The sequence below is a fragment of the Ricinus communis genome, chromosome 4 (genome assembly GCF_019578655.1).
Source record: "Ricinus communis isolate WT05 ecotype wild-type chromosome 4, ASM1957865v1, whole genome shotgun sequence".
NCBI lineage: Eukaryota > Viridiplantae > Streptophyta > Magnoliopsida > Malpighiales > Euphorbiaceae > Ricinus > Ricinus communis.
In genome coordinates, this window is record NC_063259.1 from 24,163,566 (window position 1) to 24,180,719 (window position 17,154).

The 17,154-nt window shown below is 35.2% G+C and overlaps 3 protein-coding genes across 14 annotated transcripts; 2 read left to right on the forward strand and 1 right to left on the reverse strand.

Moving 5' to 3' along the window:
* Nucleotides 1-884: 884 nt before the first annotated feature.
* On the forward strand, nt 885-5,696 carry LOC8264642 (transcription factor bHLH49). 4 transcript variants are annotated; one of them, XM_015716566.3, is made up of 8 exons: nt 885-3,124; nt 3,212-3,439; nt 3,525-3,590; nt 3,696-3,764; nt 4,071-4,142; nt 4,328-4,528; nt 4,944-5,024; nt 5,129-5,696. In XM_015716566.3, exons 1-8 carry the CDS (start codon nt 2,192-2,194, stop codon nt 5,153-5,155), a joined length of 1,677 nt encoding a protein of 558 aa, XP_015572052.2. In that variant the 5' UTR covers nt 885-2,191; the 3' UTR covers nt 5,156-5,696. The 4 variants fall into 4 exon arrangements, with proteins under 4 accessions (XP_015572052.2, XP_015572050.2, XP_015572051.2 ...); XM_015716564.3 differs by having other exon boundaries at nt 888-3,124; nt 4,944-5,031; XM_015716565.3 differs by having other exon boundaries at nt 888-3,124; nt 5,126-5,267.
* A 2,173-nt stretch (nt 5,697-7,869) lies between these two features.
* LOC8264643 (putative pentatricopeptide repeat-containing protein At1g68930) lies at nt 7,870-13,553 on the forward strand. 8 transcript variants are annotated; one of them, XM_048373290.1, is made up of 5 exons: nt 7,870-10,662; nt 11,407-11,559; nt 12,329-12,899; nt 13,002-13,093; nt 13,202-13,553. In XM_048373290.1, the coding sequence occupies exon 1, from the start codon at nt 8,216-8,218 to the stop codon at nt 10,454-10,456; it is 2,241 nt and encodes a 746-aa protein (XP_048229247.1). In that variant the 5' UTR covers nt 7,870-8,215; the 3' UTR covers nt 10,457-10,662; nt 11,407-11,559; nt 12,329-12,899; nt 13,002-13,093; nt 13,202-13,553. The 8 variants fall into 8 exon arrangements, with proteins under 8 accessions (XP_048229247.1, XP_048229244.1, XP_015572019.2 ...); XM_048373287.1 differs by having other exon boundaries at nt 12,267-12,899; nt 13,002-13,553; XM_015716533.3 differs by having other exon boundaries at nt 13,002-13,553.
* Nucleotides 11,214-16,056, reverse strand: LOC8264644. 2 transcript variants are annotated; one of them, XM_048373293.1, is made up of 7 exons: nt 14,213-16,049; nt 13,304-13,407; nt 13,036-13,192; nt 12,298-12,923; nt 11,888-11,996; nt 11,488-11,808; nt 11,214-11,409 (listed from the first exon to the last, which is right to left on the reverse strand). In XM_048373293.1, the coding sequence occupies exons 1-7, from the start codon at nt 14,303-14,305 to the stop codon at nt 11,362-11,364; spliced, it is 1,458 nt and encodes a 485-aa protein (XP_048229250.1). In that variant the 5' UTR covers nt 14,306-16,049; the 3' UTR covers nt 11,214-11,361. The 2 variants fall into 2 exon arrangements, with proteins under 2 accessions (XP_048229250.1, XP_048229249.1); XM_048373292.1 differs by having other exon boundaries at nt 11,214-11,808; nt 14,213-16,056.
* Nucleotides 16,057-17,154: the final 1,098 nt, after the last annotated feature.

Consider the following 17,154-nt stretch of genomic DNA (forward strand, 5'->3'; position numbering starts at 1 on the left):
AGACTCCGATATGATATTATAATTTAAAACTGAATTGATTTATGTGAGAACTGAGTGAATAATAGAGTGTAAATTTCAGTAACATATTTAAATTTGAGTTTAATTAATTAAATTATTACTCTTACAAATTTTTATATCCTAACAGAATTATAAAATATATCGTATACCATAGTCAGTAATGGAGGTTTATAGTCTTCTATGGAGAACAAAATGCACTTAGAACTTTATTTTATGAAAATAGTAACCTCATATCAGTAATGATGAATTGTGAATTGTGACGTGATAACTTGAATTTAAGGTTTTTTTTATAAGTGAAAAACTGGTAACCATGTGGTAACAGATTAATCTTATTTTTTTATTTGCATAAGAAAAAAGAAAGAAATAAATAAATAAAACATGCTTTTGCAGCTGAATAATGGAATTACTTTGTGTCCAAGGTTTCAGAGAACAGCCAACCCAAAATGATACATAAGAGGGCGAAGTTATCATAATGAGGAATCAACACCAATATACCATCAAAATTCACCAAAATAATAATTAAGACCCACCGCATGAGTGACCCATCTGGTTCAGTTTCTTTAATCTCACACATAATAAAAAAGAAAATACGTGTGAAAATGAGCTGAAGGGCTAGATTTTGGGTCCTTGACCAAACAAACCTCCATTAAAAGGATCTTAATAAGCTCTAATTCCAAGATTCTAATGAAAGGACAGAGTTAAATAATTAATGACATACATGTAAAGATAGATAAAGAAAATCCATAATGAGAGTTGGCAATGTCAGTTGCTAGCTATTAGCTAACACAGACAAACACACTTAAGTGATAATTAAAACATTAAAATAAACAAAAGTTGTTTGTAGTTAGGAAAAAGAAAAAAAAAAAGTAGTAAAAGCAATTCAAGTTACTGTAAACTATAATAAATGTTAAAGTAAAGAGAAATAGAAATGTGTTTTTAATAATTTTACAGTAGCAGTGGCGGTGGTTAATCATCAAGAAGCTCTCTTTTTGATGCAAGCGTGGGTTATAAATCCAGCACCTTTGCCATTACTCTTCTCTTTCACTCTCTCTTCATCAGACTCCAAAATTCACACATACCCATCTTCTTAATTTTCTCTTTCAACAAGTAAAGTTTGTTTCTTTTTCTCTATTGTCATTTTTTTTGGGGGGCTGCTATAATCTATTTCACTGGTGTGTATGTATCTGTGTAAGTGGCAGTGTTATAGCATAGGGAGTATGTAAGCTGAAAAAAGCAGGGAGAGGGATTTGAACAGAACAGAACAGAGTATAAACATTTCAATAAAGTTTTGTTTTTGAGTGGAAAAAGAAAAGGGTGCTTGAAAGAAAGAGCAGAGTACCTAAAAGTAGCACAAAATCTGAAATGGGTATCTTTCTTCTATTGCCACATTTAGCTTGGGTTTCTCTCTTTCTCTCTCTGTCTGCTGCTTAACTCTGACTAGGGTTTTTGAATTGGGCTATATTTATTGTCCTGAAATCAATGTTCTTTTGTTTGTTTATTTGACTGCTTCTATTGGGAAACCCTTTTTGCAGCTTTCTTTGAACTTTCTTTTTCTTTGAGTTCTCTTTTCTTGTCTTGGGAGTTGGGGGGTTGCTTTGCTTCCTTTGTTTGTGATTTTGGTCCACTTCAATTTCACCTTGTTGGGTTTAGCTTTGGAAATGGTATCAATTCAACTTCTTTGATCTGTGCTGCATATTTTGGGACCTGGGTGTTTTCTCTTGCAGCATTATTAGGTGGTCTACAAGCCAATTAATTGAAGTGGGTTTTTCTAGTTTAGTTAGCTTGGCTTCAAATTGTTTAATTTTGTTTGGATAGAGTGGGGTTATGGAGGAGAATATGTGAATACCTCTGTGAAATTTGAAGTTTCTTATATTAGAAGTTCAAACCTTGTAGTTTCTGTTGTAGCTTATTTTATAATATATGCTTTGAAATCAATATTTTTTACTAGATTTGTTATTCATTCACTACTAATTTTGCCTGCTTTCTTTTAAGTCTTTTATCTATTTGATCTTTCACTAATCATTTTGAGCAATTAGGGAATCTTGGGAGTGATTACTTTGGGGTTAGCTTTCTATAGTTCTAGAATTCTAGAGACTTCACTAATAGTTCAAACACAATTGTGAAAGGTAGGTATCTAGATTGGCTACTTTTGGTATTCTTGTGAAGGAGAGAGATGGATATGAGTGACATGGATAAATTAGAGCTAGAGAAGAGGGGTGATAATCCTATAAACTACCATTCACCTGCTAATATGACCTCAGACTGGCGATTTGGCAGTTCTAATATTACAAATACATCTTTGGGTTTGGTTCCCACCGATAATCAGATGCCAGTTTGTAGAGGAGATCTACTTGGAGCTTCTTCTTGCTCTACTGCTTCCATGGTGGACTCATTTGGTCCAGGCTTATGGGACCACAGTACTAATTCACTGAACTTGGGGTTTTGTGACATTAATGTCCAAAATCATCCAAGCACTTCAAACACAATAGGACATAGAAAAAGTGGCCCAACTTCTTTGAGAGTTGGTACTGATAAAGCTCTACAAATGGGGTGGAATCCACCAAGCTCCATGCTGAAAGGCGGCATTTTCTTGCCAAGTGCCCCCGGTGTTCTCCCACAAAGCTTATCTCAGTTTCCTGCTGATTCTGCATTTATTGAGCGTGCTGCTAGGTTTTCTTGCTTCAATGGTGGCAATTTTAGTGATATGATGAACCCTTTTGGAATACCTGAGTCTATGGGCCTTTATTCCAGGAGTGGTGGTATGATGCAAGGACCACAAGAGGTTTTTGCAGCTAGTGGATTGAAAACAGTAACTGGTGGACAAGGTCAGAATAATGTCACGATTGTGGGTGAAACTTCTAAAGATGCATCTATGTCAATTGAACATGTGGCTATTGAAGGTCCACTTAAGAATGAGAGGAAAAGCGACAGCCTTGTAAGATCTAATGATGAAGCGAAACAAGGTGCTGGCGGGTCTGGTAATGAGTCTGAGGAAGCTGAATTCAGTGGTGGTGGTGGTCAAGAGGAGGCATCTACGTTGGAAGGAAATGGCATGGAATTGTCTGCTAAGAGCCTTGGCTTGAAGAAAAGAAAAAGGAATGGACAGGTAGGGGTCATGTTTGCAATTTCTTTCCATATTTTTAGGCCCTTACATTACATCAACTATATATACATAGCTGCTTTTATGTGGTAGGATATTGAGCTTGATCAGGCCAAGGGAAACCTGCAATCTGTTGAAGCTGCAAAAGATAATGTCGAAGCTCAGCAGAAAGGAGACCAAACCCCAACTTCAACTCCTAATAAGACTTCTGGAAAACAAGGTAAACAAGGGTCTCAGGCTTCAGATCCGCCAAAAGAAGAATATATTCATGTCAGAGCTCGAAGAGGTCAGGCAACAAATAGCCATAGTCTTGCAGAAAGAGTAAGATTCTATATCAAGCATTTAGTCAATCTGGAGCAACTTCCATTCTATTGTTTGGGCTGTAGCTGATTGATCCTGGCTACAGGTACGAAGGGAAAAGATCAGTGAAAGAATGAAGTTTCTGCAAGACCTTGTACCTGGTTGCAGCAAGGTTGGTTAATTCAAATTGATCCCTAAGGGTGTGTAGCGAAGTTGAGTCTCCATATAAATAAATACTGTTGCAGTACTTATCAAAAATGTTCTTTGAATTTTGCAGGTTACGGGGAAGGCGGTGATGCTAGATGAAATTATCAACTATGTCCAATCATTGCAGCGACAGGTTGAGGTATGCCAGTGACATCTTGTTTAATTTTTTCCCTTTGATGGAGTGTTTTTTAAGTATACCAGTTGCATTGTGTTTGAAATAATTCAATTTCATTGAGTTATGTTTGGATACTGGTAAGCTGCTCATGTCATAGGCTGCTTAGAATCAACTAGCTTATATGAGATTTCTCACAAGGCCATGCTTGTGATGGAATATACAAAATAATTTTTGCTCTGAAACTTTAGTTTTCTAATTCAGAATTATCTCTTGTTCAGAACTTGTATGCTTGCTTTTGTTAAGCTGAGATTACCTTTTGTCTGTTTCCAGTTTCTATCAATGAAACTTGCAACAGTGAATCCAAGGCTGGATTTTAACATAGAAGGGCTTCTTGCAAAAGATGTAAGTAAATACAAGTTTATTTACCTTATCATGTCCAACGTATTCAGTTTTTTTTTTTTTTTTTGTTTTAAAGAAAAAACTGTGGACTGACTTGTGGATCAGTCGAATGCAAATTTACTCTTCTGGTCACACTTGTGTCCTCTATTGGGTCAATATATTATTATGAATTGTAACTGTATGTGCAGATCCTTCATTCACGAGCTGTTCCTTCATCTACTCTGGCATTTTCCCCAGATATGATTATGGCTTATCCACCATTTAATACATCTCAGCCAGGACTGATTCAAGCTTCGTTTCCTGGCATGGAGAGTCATTCTGATGTTCTTCGGAGAACCATTAGTTCCCAGTTAACACCACTGAGTGGAGTATTCAAGGAGCCTACTCAGGTACCTCTTGGTCCATTTCTGCAATTTAACTTCATGATATAATTTTTACTTGATTTGCAATTCTAAAATACCGAAAGTTAGTTGTTGAGATGTTCTCCTTGACAAAGAGCATTGCGATAATATTAAGGGATTCCTTGAATGAGCAATATGGATGTTGGCAACATTAATCTTGTAGGAATCTCTCTTTTGAGGAAATTATTAGGGGGTACTTATGAATTTAGGTCTCCATGTACGTTTCTGTTTTTTCTTTGTTGTTAATGTAAAGAGAATGCTCTGAAGGGCTAGGTTGAATGTTATATTTCAATACAATGTGCACAAAATTCTTTGGATACAACAGAAATCAAATGAAATTATTTTTTCTACATGGCCTTCTAAATGTGTCATATTTTGCATTATTTATGAATATGCTTGCCAGTTGCCCAATGCATGGGATGACGAACTCCACAATGTTGTGCAAATGGGCTATGGAACCGGTACTACACAAGATAGCCAAGATGTAAATGGTATTTGCTTATTTATTTTACCCATTTAACCTCTTGAATGGTAGAAGCTAAGTATATTCTTAGGCTGAACAAAAAGTTGCCATCTTTGTTGCAGTAGGATCATTGCCGGCAGCAGGCCAAATGAAAGCTGAACTCTAAATGTTCGCCTTTCTTTTGTAAACATTGTATTCTTGCTTCACTAATTTTAAGGACAGAAGGTATGCCAGATTCTCGTGAAAATACGGAGGTTGATAAAGAAATGAATGCTTCTACCCCAGCATCAAAGCTTGGAGCACTAGTTGCATTCCGGAAGCAAGGTCTTGAAAGCTTAAAGGGTCATTTGCCTTGCCTATGGAAGCCATGGAAGGTGGGCATTTTGTCTTGGCGGTTTTGTCCAATCTGATGTCACATTGATCTCCATGCTTCTACTGTATGAACTTTACATACTAGATTCCCAGGAATATTACAGAAAGGTATCTGTCATGGAGTAGGATGCTCCAAATGGTCGATGATGAGCGTGAGAATGTATAGATTGATGTTCCAAGGATCTCATGATGAATATAGGCTAATAGGGAAAAATTTATAGGACAATGGAAAAAAAATGATGGCATTTTGCTCATATATCTCAAATTTTTCGTATATATTACCTCATGGAAGAATGCATCCTGTCAATAATTTCTTGATCATCTGTAGCCCATCATCTGTTTCAATTTGCAGCAGTCTGATATCACCTTAATATTTCATCGGTTGTAGAGCTATTAGTTGATTTGGTGGCTTTGTAGGCCTTATATGATTGAATCAAACTTTTTCTTGTTTCCTAATATTTGTCTGAAATACACACAAAAATTAAGAGAGGATTTTCTTTTGCGTTTAAGGAACAAAAAGCTGTAATGATGCCAGATTAGGCTTTTTATGGTAATTAGTTAAGGATTTTGTTTTTTGGAAGTTAAAATTAGCATGTCTGAAATCAAAAGGGCTTGAAATAATATTCTTTTTTCTTTAATCTTATGATTGTTTGAGGTTTTGGGCTTAGAGTAACTAGAAAATAATTGGGTTAATTGTTGTTATTAGGGTTGAGCACGGCTCGGTCTAATTCAGATATCTATAAATCACTAGTACCATACCAAACCTTGGTTCTTTGAAAATTGAAGGTACCAGTATCGTACCAAATATAAAAGGATCCGTACCGTATTATACCAATTTTTACGGTTAAATACAGTTTGGTTCGGTGTTATTTTCAGTTCTAAAAAATTTAAAAAATACAACTTTAATTTCATCTTTAATCAAATACATTTAGAAAAAATATGATTACCAACCTAAAGAAAGTAGCATGAAAATCTGAATTAGAATTGCAATAACATTCTTGAACAACCTGTTTTGCAATTTAGTCACTTGCAAGTATAATAATTCATTCAATTTTCAAATACAAACCATTAAAATATATGTCACTGTTAGCATAAAAATATTTTATAAATGACAATCATTAAAATAAAATATTTTTCATAGTTGCAGCCAACAATCTACCCATCAAAAATAAAAATAAAAAAGTAAAAAAGAAAAAAAAATATCCGGGACTCAGCAACAACGACACAGTTATAGAAAGAGAGAGCGTTAAAGAGAAAGACGTCTACGCGAGCCAATTCTTGCTTCTGCCTTTTTGCGAGCCAATTACCTGTGGCGTTAAAGAGGAAGACGTCTGGGCGAGTCAATTTCTTCCTTCTTTCTTTTGATTTTCTATTTAGAAATTTGTCTTAGGAATTTTGTCTTTCTGAATAGAAAATTGAGAGGTGCGGCAGTGTGTTCTAAAGAGGAAGACGTCTACGCGAGCGAATTTCTTTCTTCTTCCTTTTGATTTTTTGTCCAGAAATTTACCTTAGGCATTTTGTCTTTCTGAATTACAAAATGGAAGGTGTGACAGTGTATTCTAAAGAGGAAGATGTGTTCAAATTATTAGGTGTAGGCTTATAGTATGTGGTAAGAAAATGTGTTAGGGTTAAGTTAGTAGATAGTAAATTATAAATTTAGTATTAGAATAATGTATATTAGTATCAGTATACTATATGATATATTAGTATATAACTCATTTTTTTTATAGAGTATAAAGTACATTATAATATGTAGTATTTTTTTCTTATTTCCGATAATAATTTCTTAAATTATATAAAATTGATAAATATAAAATAATTTTTTATAGAGTATAAAATATTTTATAATATTATAGTTATTTTTAATAGGTATTATTTATATAATATAAATAATTATTAATAAATATATGTACAAAATTTGGTTCTACAGTTTAGTTCGGGTCAGTACAAAACGGATCGGTTCTGGTACGGTTATGGTACAATTTTTACTAAAGAACTAGTACCATTACTGTAATAGAAAAAAATCGGATCAGTTCAATTCAGTTATAAAAAATTTCGATTATTTCGGTTCTGGTATTTTTCAGCACAGTTATTCAGTTCGGGCGAGAATCACTAAGATCCATGCTCAGCCCTAGTTGTTATTATTTTAATTATAAATAATAATTTAAAATAATTAACAAGAATTTAGTATTTTGATTTTTTATTTTATTCAAATAATAACTCAATTTCAAACAGATTAAGTTTCTTTTATTTAATAAAATCTTAATATATTTCAAATAAACTAATTTTATGACAATTCAATTAAATGTTAAAAGGTGAGTTAGATATATAATAGTTTTTTAATGAAATATTATATATTTTTTTAAAATAAAAAAGATATAATAAAAAAAAGACATCTAAATATAAAACATGCAAGCATATTTTGCTTTAAATAATAATAGTAATAATAAAATTCTTTTCTTCATATTCAAGTTTTAACTATATTCCTACACTAAGTTTTAATTGAGAATATTAAAAAGATTTAATGAAGTTTTACAATTATTTTATTTCTTACTTAAATTTAGAGTGTAATTATTAATTATTATTTAATTTAAACCATCCAGTTTTTTTTCTTTTTCTTTTTCGTATTTACGAGGAGACAGGAGGAGTACTTGACTGATAGACAGACCTGTGTTTTTCTCTGAACCAGATCATGTCCGGCATCTTCAACTTTAATAACCCGAAGTTGAAATACGGACCTTATTTCCGGTTATTGACTTCTATTCTTCAAGTACAACTAATTACTTTGACATCAACTTCATTTCCCGCCGAAATTAATTTATAATGCAAACAAACTAACAATGTACAAGATGTCCTCTTCTTCAAATCAGTATTCCTCGTTACTAAAATTCTGCTGCGAGACCCGAAACCAGTCCCAGGCCAAGAAGCTTCATTGCCACATAATCAAGACCCTAGCTAATCCTGAACCTTTTCTATATAACAATCTCATGAATGCCTATGGCAAGCTAGGCAACATAGCATATGCGCGCCACTTGTTCGATGGAATGCCCCAGCGAAATTCTTTTTCATGGAATACCATTCTTTCTGCTTATTCGAAATCTGGACATCTGCCAAAAATGAAAGAGATTTTCAGTCTCATGCCAAATCGAGATGGGGTCTCGTGGAATACTATTCTTTCGGGGTATGCTTCTTATGGTTCAGTTAGTGACGCTGTTAAGGCTTATAATTCAATGATGAGAGATGGCGTTTTTAATTTGAATAGGATTACGTTTTCAACAATGCTTATATTGGCTTCAAGTCGAGAGCTTGTTGATTTGGGTAGGCAGATACATGGGCATATTATGAAATTTGGGTTTGGAGGTTATGTCTTTGTGGGTAGCCCCTTGGTTGATATGTATGCAAAAACGGGTTTAGTTTATGAGGCAAAGAAGGTTTTTGATGAGATGCCAGATAGGAATGTGGTAATGCATAATACAATGATCACTGGGCTTTTGAAATTTGGGATGATGGAGGATTCAAAGCGGCTGTTTCATGGTATGAAGGAAAGAGATAACATTTCATGGACAACAATGATTACAGGGCTTGTACAAAATGGATTGGAGGAAGAAGCTATTGATTTCTTTAGACAGATGAGACTAGATGGGATAGGTATGGATCAATATACTTTTGGTAGTGTGTTGACTGCTTGTGGGGGCCTCACGGCCTTAAGAGAAGGCAAACAAGTTCATGCTTTTATAATTAGGAGTGATTGTACGGATAATGTCTTTGTGGGTAGTGCACTTGTTGACATGTATTGCAAGTGTAAAATTTTGCGATATGCAGAAGCAGTTTTCAAGAGAATGAAATATAAGAATGTTGTGTCATGGACTGCAATATTAGTGGGTTATGGCCAGAATGGCTTCAGTGAAGAAGCTGTTAAGGTTTTCTGTGACATGCAGAGAAATGGAATTGAGCCAGATGACTTTACCCTAGGAAGTGTGATAAGTTCATGTGCAAACCTAGTCAGCTTAGAAGAGGGTGCTCAGTTTCATTGTCGAGCTCTAGTTTCTGGCTTGATCTCTTCTATAACAGTCTCCAATGCACTTGTCACATTGTATGGTAAATGTGGAAGCATAGAAGATTCTGATCGCTTGTTCAATGAGATGAACTTCAGAGATGAAGTCTCTTGGACAGCATTGATATCAGGATATGCACAATTTGGAAAGGCCAGAGAGACAATTGAGTTGTTTGAAAGAATGTTGGCTCATGGTCTGAAACCTGATGCAGTTACCTTCATAGGAGTCCTTTTGGCTTGTAGTAGAGCAGGATTAGTGGCAAGAGGACAGCAGTTTTTTGACTCAATGCTAGAAGAATATGGAATAATTCCTGTTCCTGATCACTACACTTGCATGATTGACCTATTTAGTCGAGCTGGAAAGTTAGAAGAAGCCAAAAACTTTATCAATAGGATGCCTTTCCCTCCTGATGCAATTGGTTGGGCCACTTTGCTAAGCTCATGCAGGCTTTATGGTAATGTGGAAATAGGGAAATGGGCAGGTCAGTCTCTTCTAGAACTAGAGCCCCAGAACCCTGCAGGTTATATCTTGCTTTCTAGTATCTATGCTGCTAAGGGTAAATGGAATAATGTAGCCGAATTAAGGAGAGGAATGCGAGAAAAGGGAGCCAGAAAGGAACCAGGATGTAGCTGGATCAAATATAAGAGCAAAATTCACATTTTTTCAGCAGATGATCAGTCAAGTCCATTCTCTGATCAGATTTATGCGGAGCTGAATAAATTAAACCAAAAAATGATAGAGGAAGGTTACACACCAGACGCTAGCTCAATTCTCCATGATGTGGAGGAATCAGAGAAGATAAAGATGCTTAACCACCACAGTGAGAAGCTTGCAATTGCTTTTGGATTGATATTTATTCCTTGCAGCCTTCCCATACGAGTAGTTAAAAATCTGAGGGTATGTGGGGATTGTCACAATGCTACTAAATATATTTCAAAGATAACTCAAAGAGAAATACTCGTAAGAGATGCTGTTCGGTTCCATTTGTTCAAAGATGGAACTTGTTCATGTGGAGATTTCTGGTAAAATGATGTTCTCACTGTCCAAAGCCGCAGGTGGGGAATCAAAAGCTAATATTACCTAGGGTGCTGACAAAGATCTATGATTTGAAGGGGATTATGTGACTGCACAGGTAGATAACTGGAGCACCTGAGTGCTATTTCGCTGGATTTATAATTCTGGAGGAATAAATTTATACGGTTAAACTAATGCAATTTGACTTCAAAATGCGGGTATGTACGAACTTGAACTTCAGTTATATGTCAACCAGTTCCCTGTTTAAGAATTTGACATGTTGGCAATACTGTGACACTCACGTCATCTTTGTTTTGTCTACTTCTCCATGGAACATAGGTTTCTACCTTTAATTTATCACTGGAAACTTATTGACATAATAGTTATTTATGCAATAAGGGGACTTCTATGTCAGAAAGCAGAATACAGCATCGTATTTTGAGTTGGATTCACTCCATTGGCAGCTGCAAGCTGCTGCTGAAGTTGGTTCCTGATGGACCCATCTGATTTAGAAAGGATTAAAGGAAAAACAGTTTCTATAACATGTAGTTGTCAACTGTTACTTAAAGTTTTCTTTCCTTCGGAAATTGTATCTCCATATATGAGCTGTCTGTAAAAAGCAGATTCTGGATTGTTTCTAATGAAATTATTGCAGAACTTAATTTAGAGTTTCTTTCAATAAAATTCATATAGCATAATAACAGACATTTTTGTAACAAAAGAATAATTAAAGTCCCACTTATATCAGTGAATGGATGGTAGATACCCATTGCATCGAAAAACTGGAGAGAATGATTTACCTATCAACAAGCAAAAGATCACAAAATAATAGGAGCATTTTTTGGCCTTAAATTCAAAGAACGAAAAAATATGAAAAGTTATCTGAAGATGACATGGATAATCAGGACAAACTTCTTTTATTCCTGTGATATCTTGATGGACTCCTCTTTACGTTGCTGCAGGTTCTGCATCAGATTGAAGAAAAGTTGTTCAAAGAGAATTCGTACCGGATAGTACCTTAGTATGAAGCTGACAAGAATTACCTGCAACTTAGTACAGATCTCAATTACTTCTGCTACAGGAGCCCAATCACCAAAATTCCTTTCTATGAACTGGTAAGCAACACCACTCTTTCCTCTGCCAACTATAAAAAGTCCACCTTTAATTTCTCCTTCCCCTTTGAAGTTGTTCTTTACACGCAAAGCTTTTGCACGCTTGTAATTTGCAATAGCTCTTGGGTTGAAAAGGAATCCTGATATGAACTTGTCCTTTAGCAATTGCCCACCACCGAGAGCTTTGAAGAATTCCATATCCCGATCATAAAGTACAATTCCACCCCAGTATCGGGGCCAGAAGTCCTGAACCTGCTTGATAAAATAGCATTAACACATGAAACAAAGAGGAGTTTATTGAATGGCAAGAATTTGGAAGTTCAGTAGATACCTCTGACTCTATATGTTCATGTAGAATTGCAATAAGTTGAACTCCTAGTGCATCAAAGATGGGTTTTTTGGCATACAGTTGATGAGCTTCAGCTCTGCACATGATGCACCTGTTTTGAAATCAAGATTTTGGAATTGGAAAAAAAAAGGTCAATTCACCATTCAATGACACCCAAACATATGTGAAAGCTGATTCATTAGTATTCAGGAGCTGCACTGCTCTAGTCTTATTTACAGCTAGTGGTTATCATGGGTTCTTGAATTCCCAAGTTACATGTTAATTGCCACCATGTCTTAGTGGTTTTTATGTGGATCACTCTTTTAATTGTATTATGTTGCACGAATTTTGTTAATGGAACTGGATTATCTACACAATAAAGCCAAGATGAGATGCAGAGAATTTCTGATTACCCAGGGCGTCTGATGCAGAGTAGAACTGCAGGTTTATCTCGCCACAGCTCTGAGGCCTTCATTGGGGGTGCCCTGGTTTTGACCAGACGCTCCATTCCAACCTTGTACTCAGGAGTAAGTTTCTCAATTGATATATTCTCAATGAAAGAATAAGGGGCAACTTCGTCGACTACTGGAGGAGGCTGTACACAACCACAGGCTCTAGGTTCAGCTGGCCCAGCTGCAACAATCCCTTTAAAGATGTGTCCATCGTTAATCTTAAATTCAGCTAGCGACTGCTCAAGCGCTTTATCATAATTTATACTATGATTACTAGGATATTTTGATGTGCTCTGCATATATTTTGAGTTAATGGACTTGAAACTCTTGAAGGTGCTTTCATTTCCAGATGCTGCGCTGGTCATTTTCCTTGGCGGGAGTGCATATGATTTGGGCAATGCCTCTGAACATGCAATGGTTCTGTCTGTGAAACGGGCGACATGACCTCTCTTCATTCCAAACTGGGATGAGAGGTCTCCATTGCTTAAGCTCAAAAGCTCAGGCAAAGATTTCCCAGATTCCTCTAGCTTATCTCCATACTGCATAAGCGCACGATCATGCAGGTATGATCTTATTTCTAGTGCATCCTAGAGTAAGAGAAAGACAAGCACAGAAGTTGTTAGTAATGATGTTACATATCAAAATAATGCCTAATTTCTTAGCAGATTTGAGCAATAGCAAATGGAAAAAGAAACCAACCTTTTGCCGCAGTGTCATGTTCATTGCCTCCATATCCTCTGAATTCATAATCTTCAAGGTTGGTACATCATCCCAACCATCTTCTACTAACTTCGGGAGCAGCTTTTTTAGGGCTCCATTCCCTACAAACTCCTCTATTGAAAAAGAGGCCATTTTCCTTTCGCAGCAGAGAAAGCAGTACAGACAATCTTGTCAGTGTAAGAGATTTTTGGATGAGATACAGAAACTGTTATTGTTGTTAGGCCAACCACTCAGACATAAAACAGACCTCGAGTATAAATACACAAAATGTGTAATTAATGTGCAGTGATGATGACGAAACACGGATTGGCTTAACCCTCTGTCTTGTATGTGCCTTCCCCAGCCTGGAGACTGAGAAATCAATTGGACCATTCGCTTAGTGAAAAGTTTAACAAATCCACCCAGATGGTGACTATTGACTAAGATATTTTTTACCCTTTTTTATTTAATTGTCTAAGACTTGGTAATTTTTTATACATATCATATGGTTGAAGTTATTCCTGCTAGTGGATAAATATAAAATTGAAACTTATACTTTTGGACTTCTAAGGTCTGAACGTACTGCTATACCAAAGAATGAGAAATGGTAGATAAAATCCAAAAGCTATATACAAGAAGAAATCTAGGAGCCGGTCAAATTCAGATGCCAACAACAAATTAATATAATAAGAAAATTGATTATGGCAAGCAATACCCAAATAGGTCAAATAACTTTTGATTATTGTAAATGATCTTTGTTAACAGATTGGTCCCAAGGGCTGATGTGTTACCATTTGCCGGCCGAAGCCTGTTATTCTATTTTAAAATTGATGCAACTTGCCTAGGCTTTATTTATTGCCTATTATTGTACGATATCTTCTAAAGTGACAGTGTCTGTCATGTACCTCTGTTTAGTTTGCGAACAAGTCCCAAGTCGGTTTTTCCCATTCAGTGTCTCTGTTGTTTAATTTTGTCCTGGTTCTTATCAGTAAAATATCTGATTATTACATTTTTATCATTTTAATTATAACAATATTTCAAACAATAATTTTATTACAAACACTTTAAACAGCTTTTTTATTAGCAATTTTGAAAAACTTTTAAGTTTCGCCCTTCGTTCATAAGTTAATTGGCCTATTCCCAACTTTATTATTATTATTATTATTATTATCATCACCTCGCACCTCCCCGCAACTTCTTTTGCATGCCTGAACTTGCTGCCTTGATATTTCCCTCTTCGGTGACAGACAAAATGGATCCAACTCTCCATCAGTTATAGGAAGATTGGAATTGGCTACACAAATGTGATTCTGGAAACTCCTCAAGTATAACGTACCAGATACACTAAATTTTGTTGGACATTCTTATCGTAATGAGCTCAGAATTTGGCTGAACCTGAAAGCAGCAGCAGCGGTACATTCTGTTGCATTCTACATGGTATGGCTGGAAGTAAGATAACTGGGCAGCTTGTTGAAAAACCTCAAGATCTTCTCAGCCATCTGCCTTGTACTACCATTTCCATGATGAAAAGCACTAATTAAATTGGCAGGCAACAGCCTATCCTGCGATATATTTGAAGCAGACTTATCATCCCCTGTCATCAAGAATTTCTCAACAAACCAAATGGATTTATGCCACAAACCTTCTTCTCTATTCTCTTTCACCACATTCAGAACATGCTGTAGTGCATTCGCTTGGCTCAACATGCTAACACAGTTGTCCACATCAACCTTGTCGTCCAACAAAGTGCATATTGCTGACAATGCAGCCTCAACAACCTCTCCACCGCCTTGGGATCAACCAAACAGAATGTATTTTGGGAGGAATAGGCCCCACCGTGAACTGGACAGGTTAATACTTTTCTCTTTGTTGAAGAACCAGAAAACGAGAACTTGCATCCAGGATTTGCTTGGTCTTCATAAACTTATTAATTCTGATGAGAGATTTTTCAAGCCAATTGCAGATACTCTCTGAACTTCATCACTTGATGATTTCATGAGCAATTCGGTGAATACCATTGTGAAATTATGGTTTCTTGCTAGAGACAGCATGTCAGGTTCATAAAACGTTGTTGTGAATCTGACTAGAGTTCCCACCAGAGCTTCTAAATAAGGACTTGCATACCTGCTCTTTGTTCCAGTTATCTTGATTTGATTGATCATCTATAGGACTCTGGGGACTGTGTTTTTCCTGAGAAGAGCAAGACTGAGTGTTAGATTCTGGTGAGGCAATTTAGCTAGGAATTTTGCTGAAACTGCATGCCTTTCAGTATTTGTGTTGACCTAGCAGTAAGTTCTCTGGCTGACCTTTCGTCTTGCATAGTCTCTCTACTAAAACGTAAATGAGTTTACTTTTTCATGCTTACATCTTTCTAGTATGTCAAGAAGAAACTCCAGCCCCTGGTACTTACCAACAATTGTCTAATTCCTGGACTAGGATAGCAAAATTATTCTATAATTAGTACTAGTAATTGCACACACCCTATGATTCAACTGATGCTTGTTTTATATCTTCTGATACAAGAGGGTGTATGAATACATCATCTAATCGAATAATCTTAACTCACATGAAGATTCAAAGCAAAACAAGAGAGAAAGAAAAGATCGGACCGACATCCAGCTAGAGTTGCTGTTCCTGCTGCGGCCTTCCTAGTATGTCTACTATCTAGGTTGTTTCTGGAGAAGTAACTTACTTCCCTTGGAGAAGACATTTCATGATATAAGCATGCTGTTAACTTCTCTCTCTCTCTCTCTCTCTCTCTCTCTCTTTTCAAATCTTTGAATCAGTCACTCATGGCCTATTATGTCTATTAAATTATCTCATGTACCCATGTATATGCTTATGCAAATACTGCTCATAATAATGCATCTAGGGTTATGAATTGAGAAAGAAAGCAAGGCATACAATTATAACATAAGTAGACTCAGACTCAGTCACCTCTTAGACTCGGACTCAGTCAGCTCTAGTGGGAGAGACACAGGTGCTGAGAACTTCAATACGGTTTGGTTTAAGGTTGCTTTCTGATTTTCACAGGTCAATTTCAGAGCTATAATTAAGGTCTCTTAAATTTATGTTGGTGAAATTATTTTCTAGTTTTATTTTCTTAATCTATTTTAAAGCTTTTTCATGAGTGAAAATGAAATACCTTATATTTGGCTTCTCTGATTGGATCAAATCTATATGGTAGGAAGTGTCTTGTATTGGGTGGTTAGTATCTACTTTTTTTCTTTTCTGAAACATTAGCAAATCTATTTAGAATACCAAACTTAATAACTTATATTATAAGAAAACAATTGGTATAGTTATAATAACTAACTAAATATTCATAAAGTTAAAATAGAGTAAATAAATAAATTATAATTATTTTTTATTGTAAAAGATTTAATAGATTGGGAGCTATATAACAGAATTAACTATCCATTTTATTATTTGTTATAAAAATAAAAATTTATCTAGTACAAAAATGAATAGTTGAATAGTCGAATTCAAAACTCCAACCTTTAAAAAAAACCATTTGAATAAAAATAATTATTTAATTAATAATTATATAACTTATTCATATAATAAAACATCATATTTGTGATTACCCCCGTAATCATCATATTAAAATCAATGATACATATAAAATGGTTAAAGTTTCGATTCCACCCAAAATCTGAATCGAAATTGAAATGAACAACAAAGAAACCGGAATAAAAAAGAAACAAGAAAGGGAAAATTTCGGAAACCAATGAGATAAGCCCATTTTATTATCAAATACAAATTATAAAATGGACTTCGGTCCATGTAGTTTTATGGACCTCGAGATCTATCCGGTATCATTTAATTGGTAAAAAGATTTATGTCAGTATCTGATACGTACATCATATACTGACGCGTGTCAGACGCTGATATGCGTCAGATGATGACATATTTTTTTCTTAAAAAAAAATCTATATTCATTAACTTATGTTCATTAAACATGTGTTGAATATTTATCGTTTAAACATAAAAAATTTATTGTTTGTTAACTTAATTTTATTGAAAAGATATGTGCACTATAATATAAATATTTGTATTATAACTTTAATTTGATTCTTCCTATTTATCATTGTGTACGGACAATTTATATTTTATCTA

Excerpts from the sequence above, each read along its gene's own strand:
- LOC8264644 (XM_048373292.1), bottom strand. The coding sequence starts at position 14,305 with ATGGAGAGTTGGATCCATTTTGTCTGTCACCGAAGAGGGAAATATCAA. Across the intron at positions 13,408-14,212 it reads AAGTTGCGGGGAGGTGCGAG|TCTCCAGGCTGGGGAAGGCA; the intron begins GTGATGATAATA and ends TTGATTTCTCAG. Across the intron at positions 11,809-11,887 it reads ATGAACATATAGAGTCAGAG|GTTCAGGACTTCTGGCCCCG; the intron begins GTATCTACTGAA and ends TTTATCAAGCAG.
- LOC8264643 (XM_048373287.1), top strand. The coding sequence starts at position 8,216 with ATGTACAAGATGTCCTCTTCTTCAAATCAGTATTCCTCGTTACTAAAA.
- LOC8264642 (XM_002514520.4), top strand. The coding sequence starts at position 2,192 with ATGGATATGAGTGACATGGATAAATTAGAGCTAGAGAAGAGGGGTGAT. Across the intron at positions 3,591-3,695 it reads TTGTACCTGGTTGCAGCAAG|GTTACGGGGAAGGCGGTGAT; the intron begins GTTGGTTAATTC and ends TGAATTTTGCAG. Across the intron at positions 4,143-4,327 it reads AAGGGCTTCTTGCAAAAGAT|ATCCTTCATTCACGAGCTGT; the intron begins GTAAGTAAATAC and ends CTGTATGTGCAG.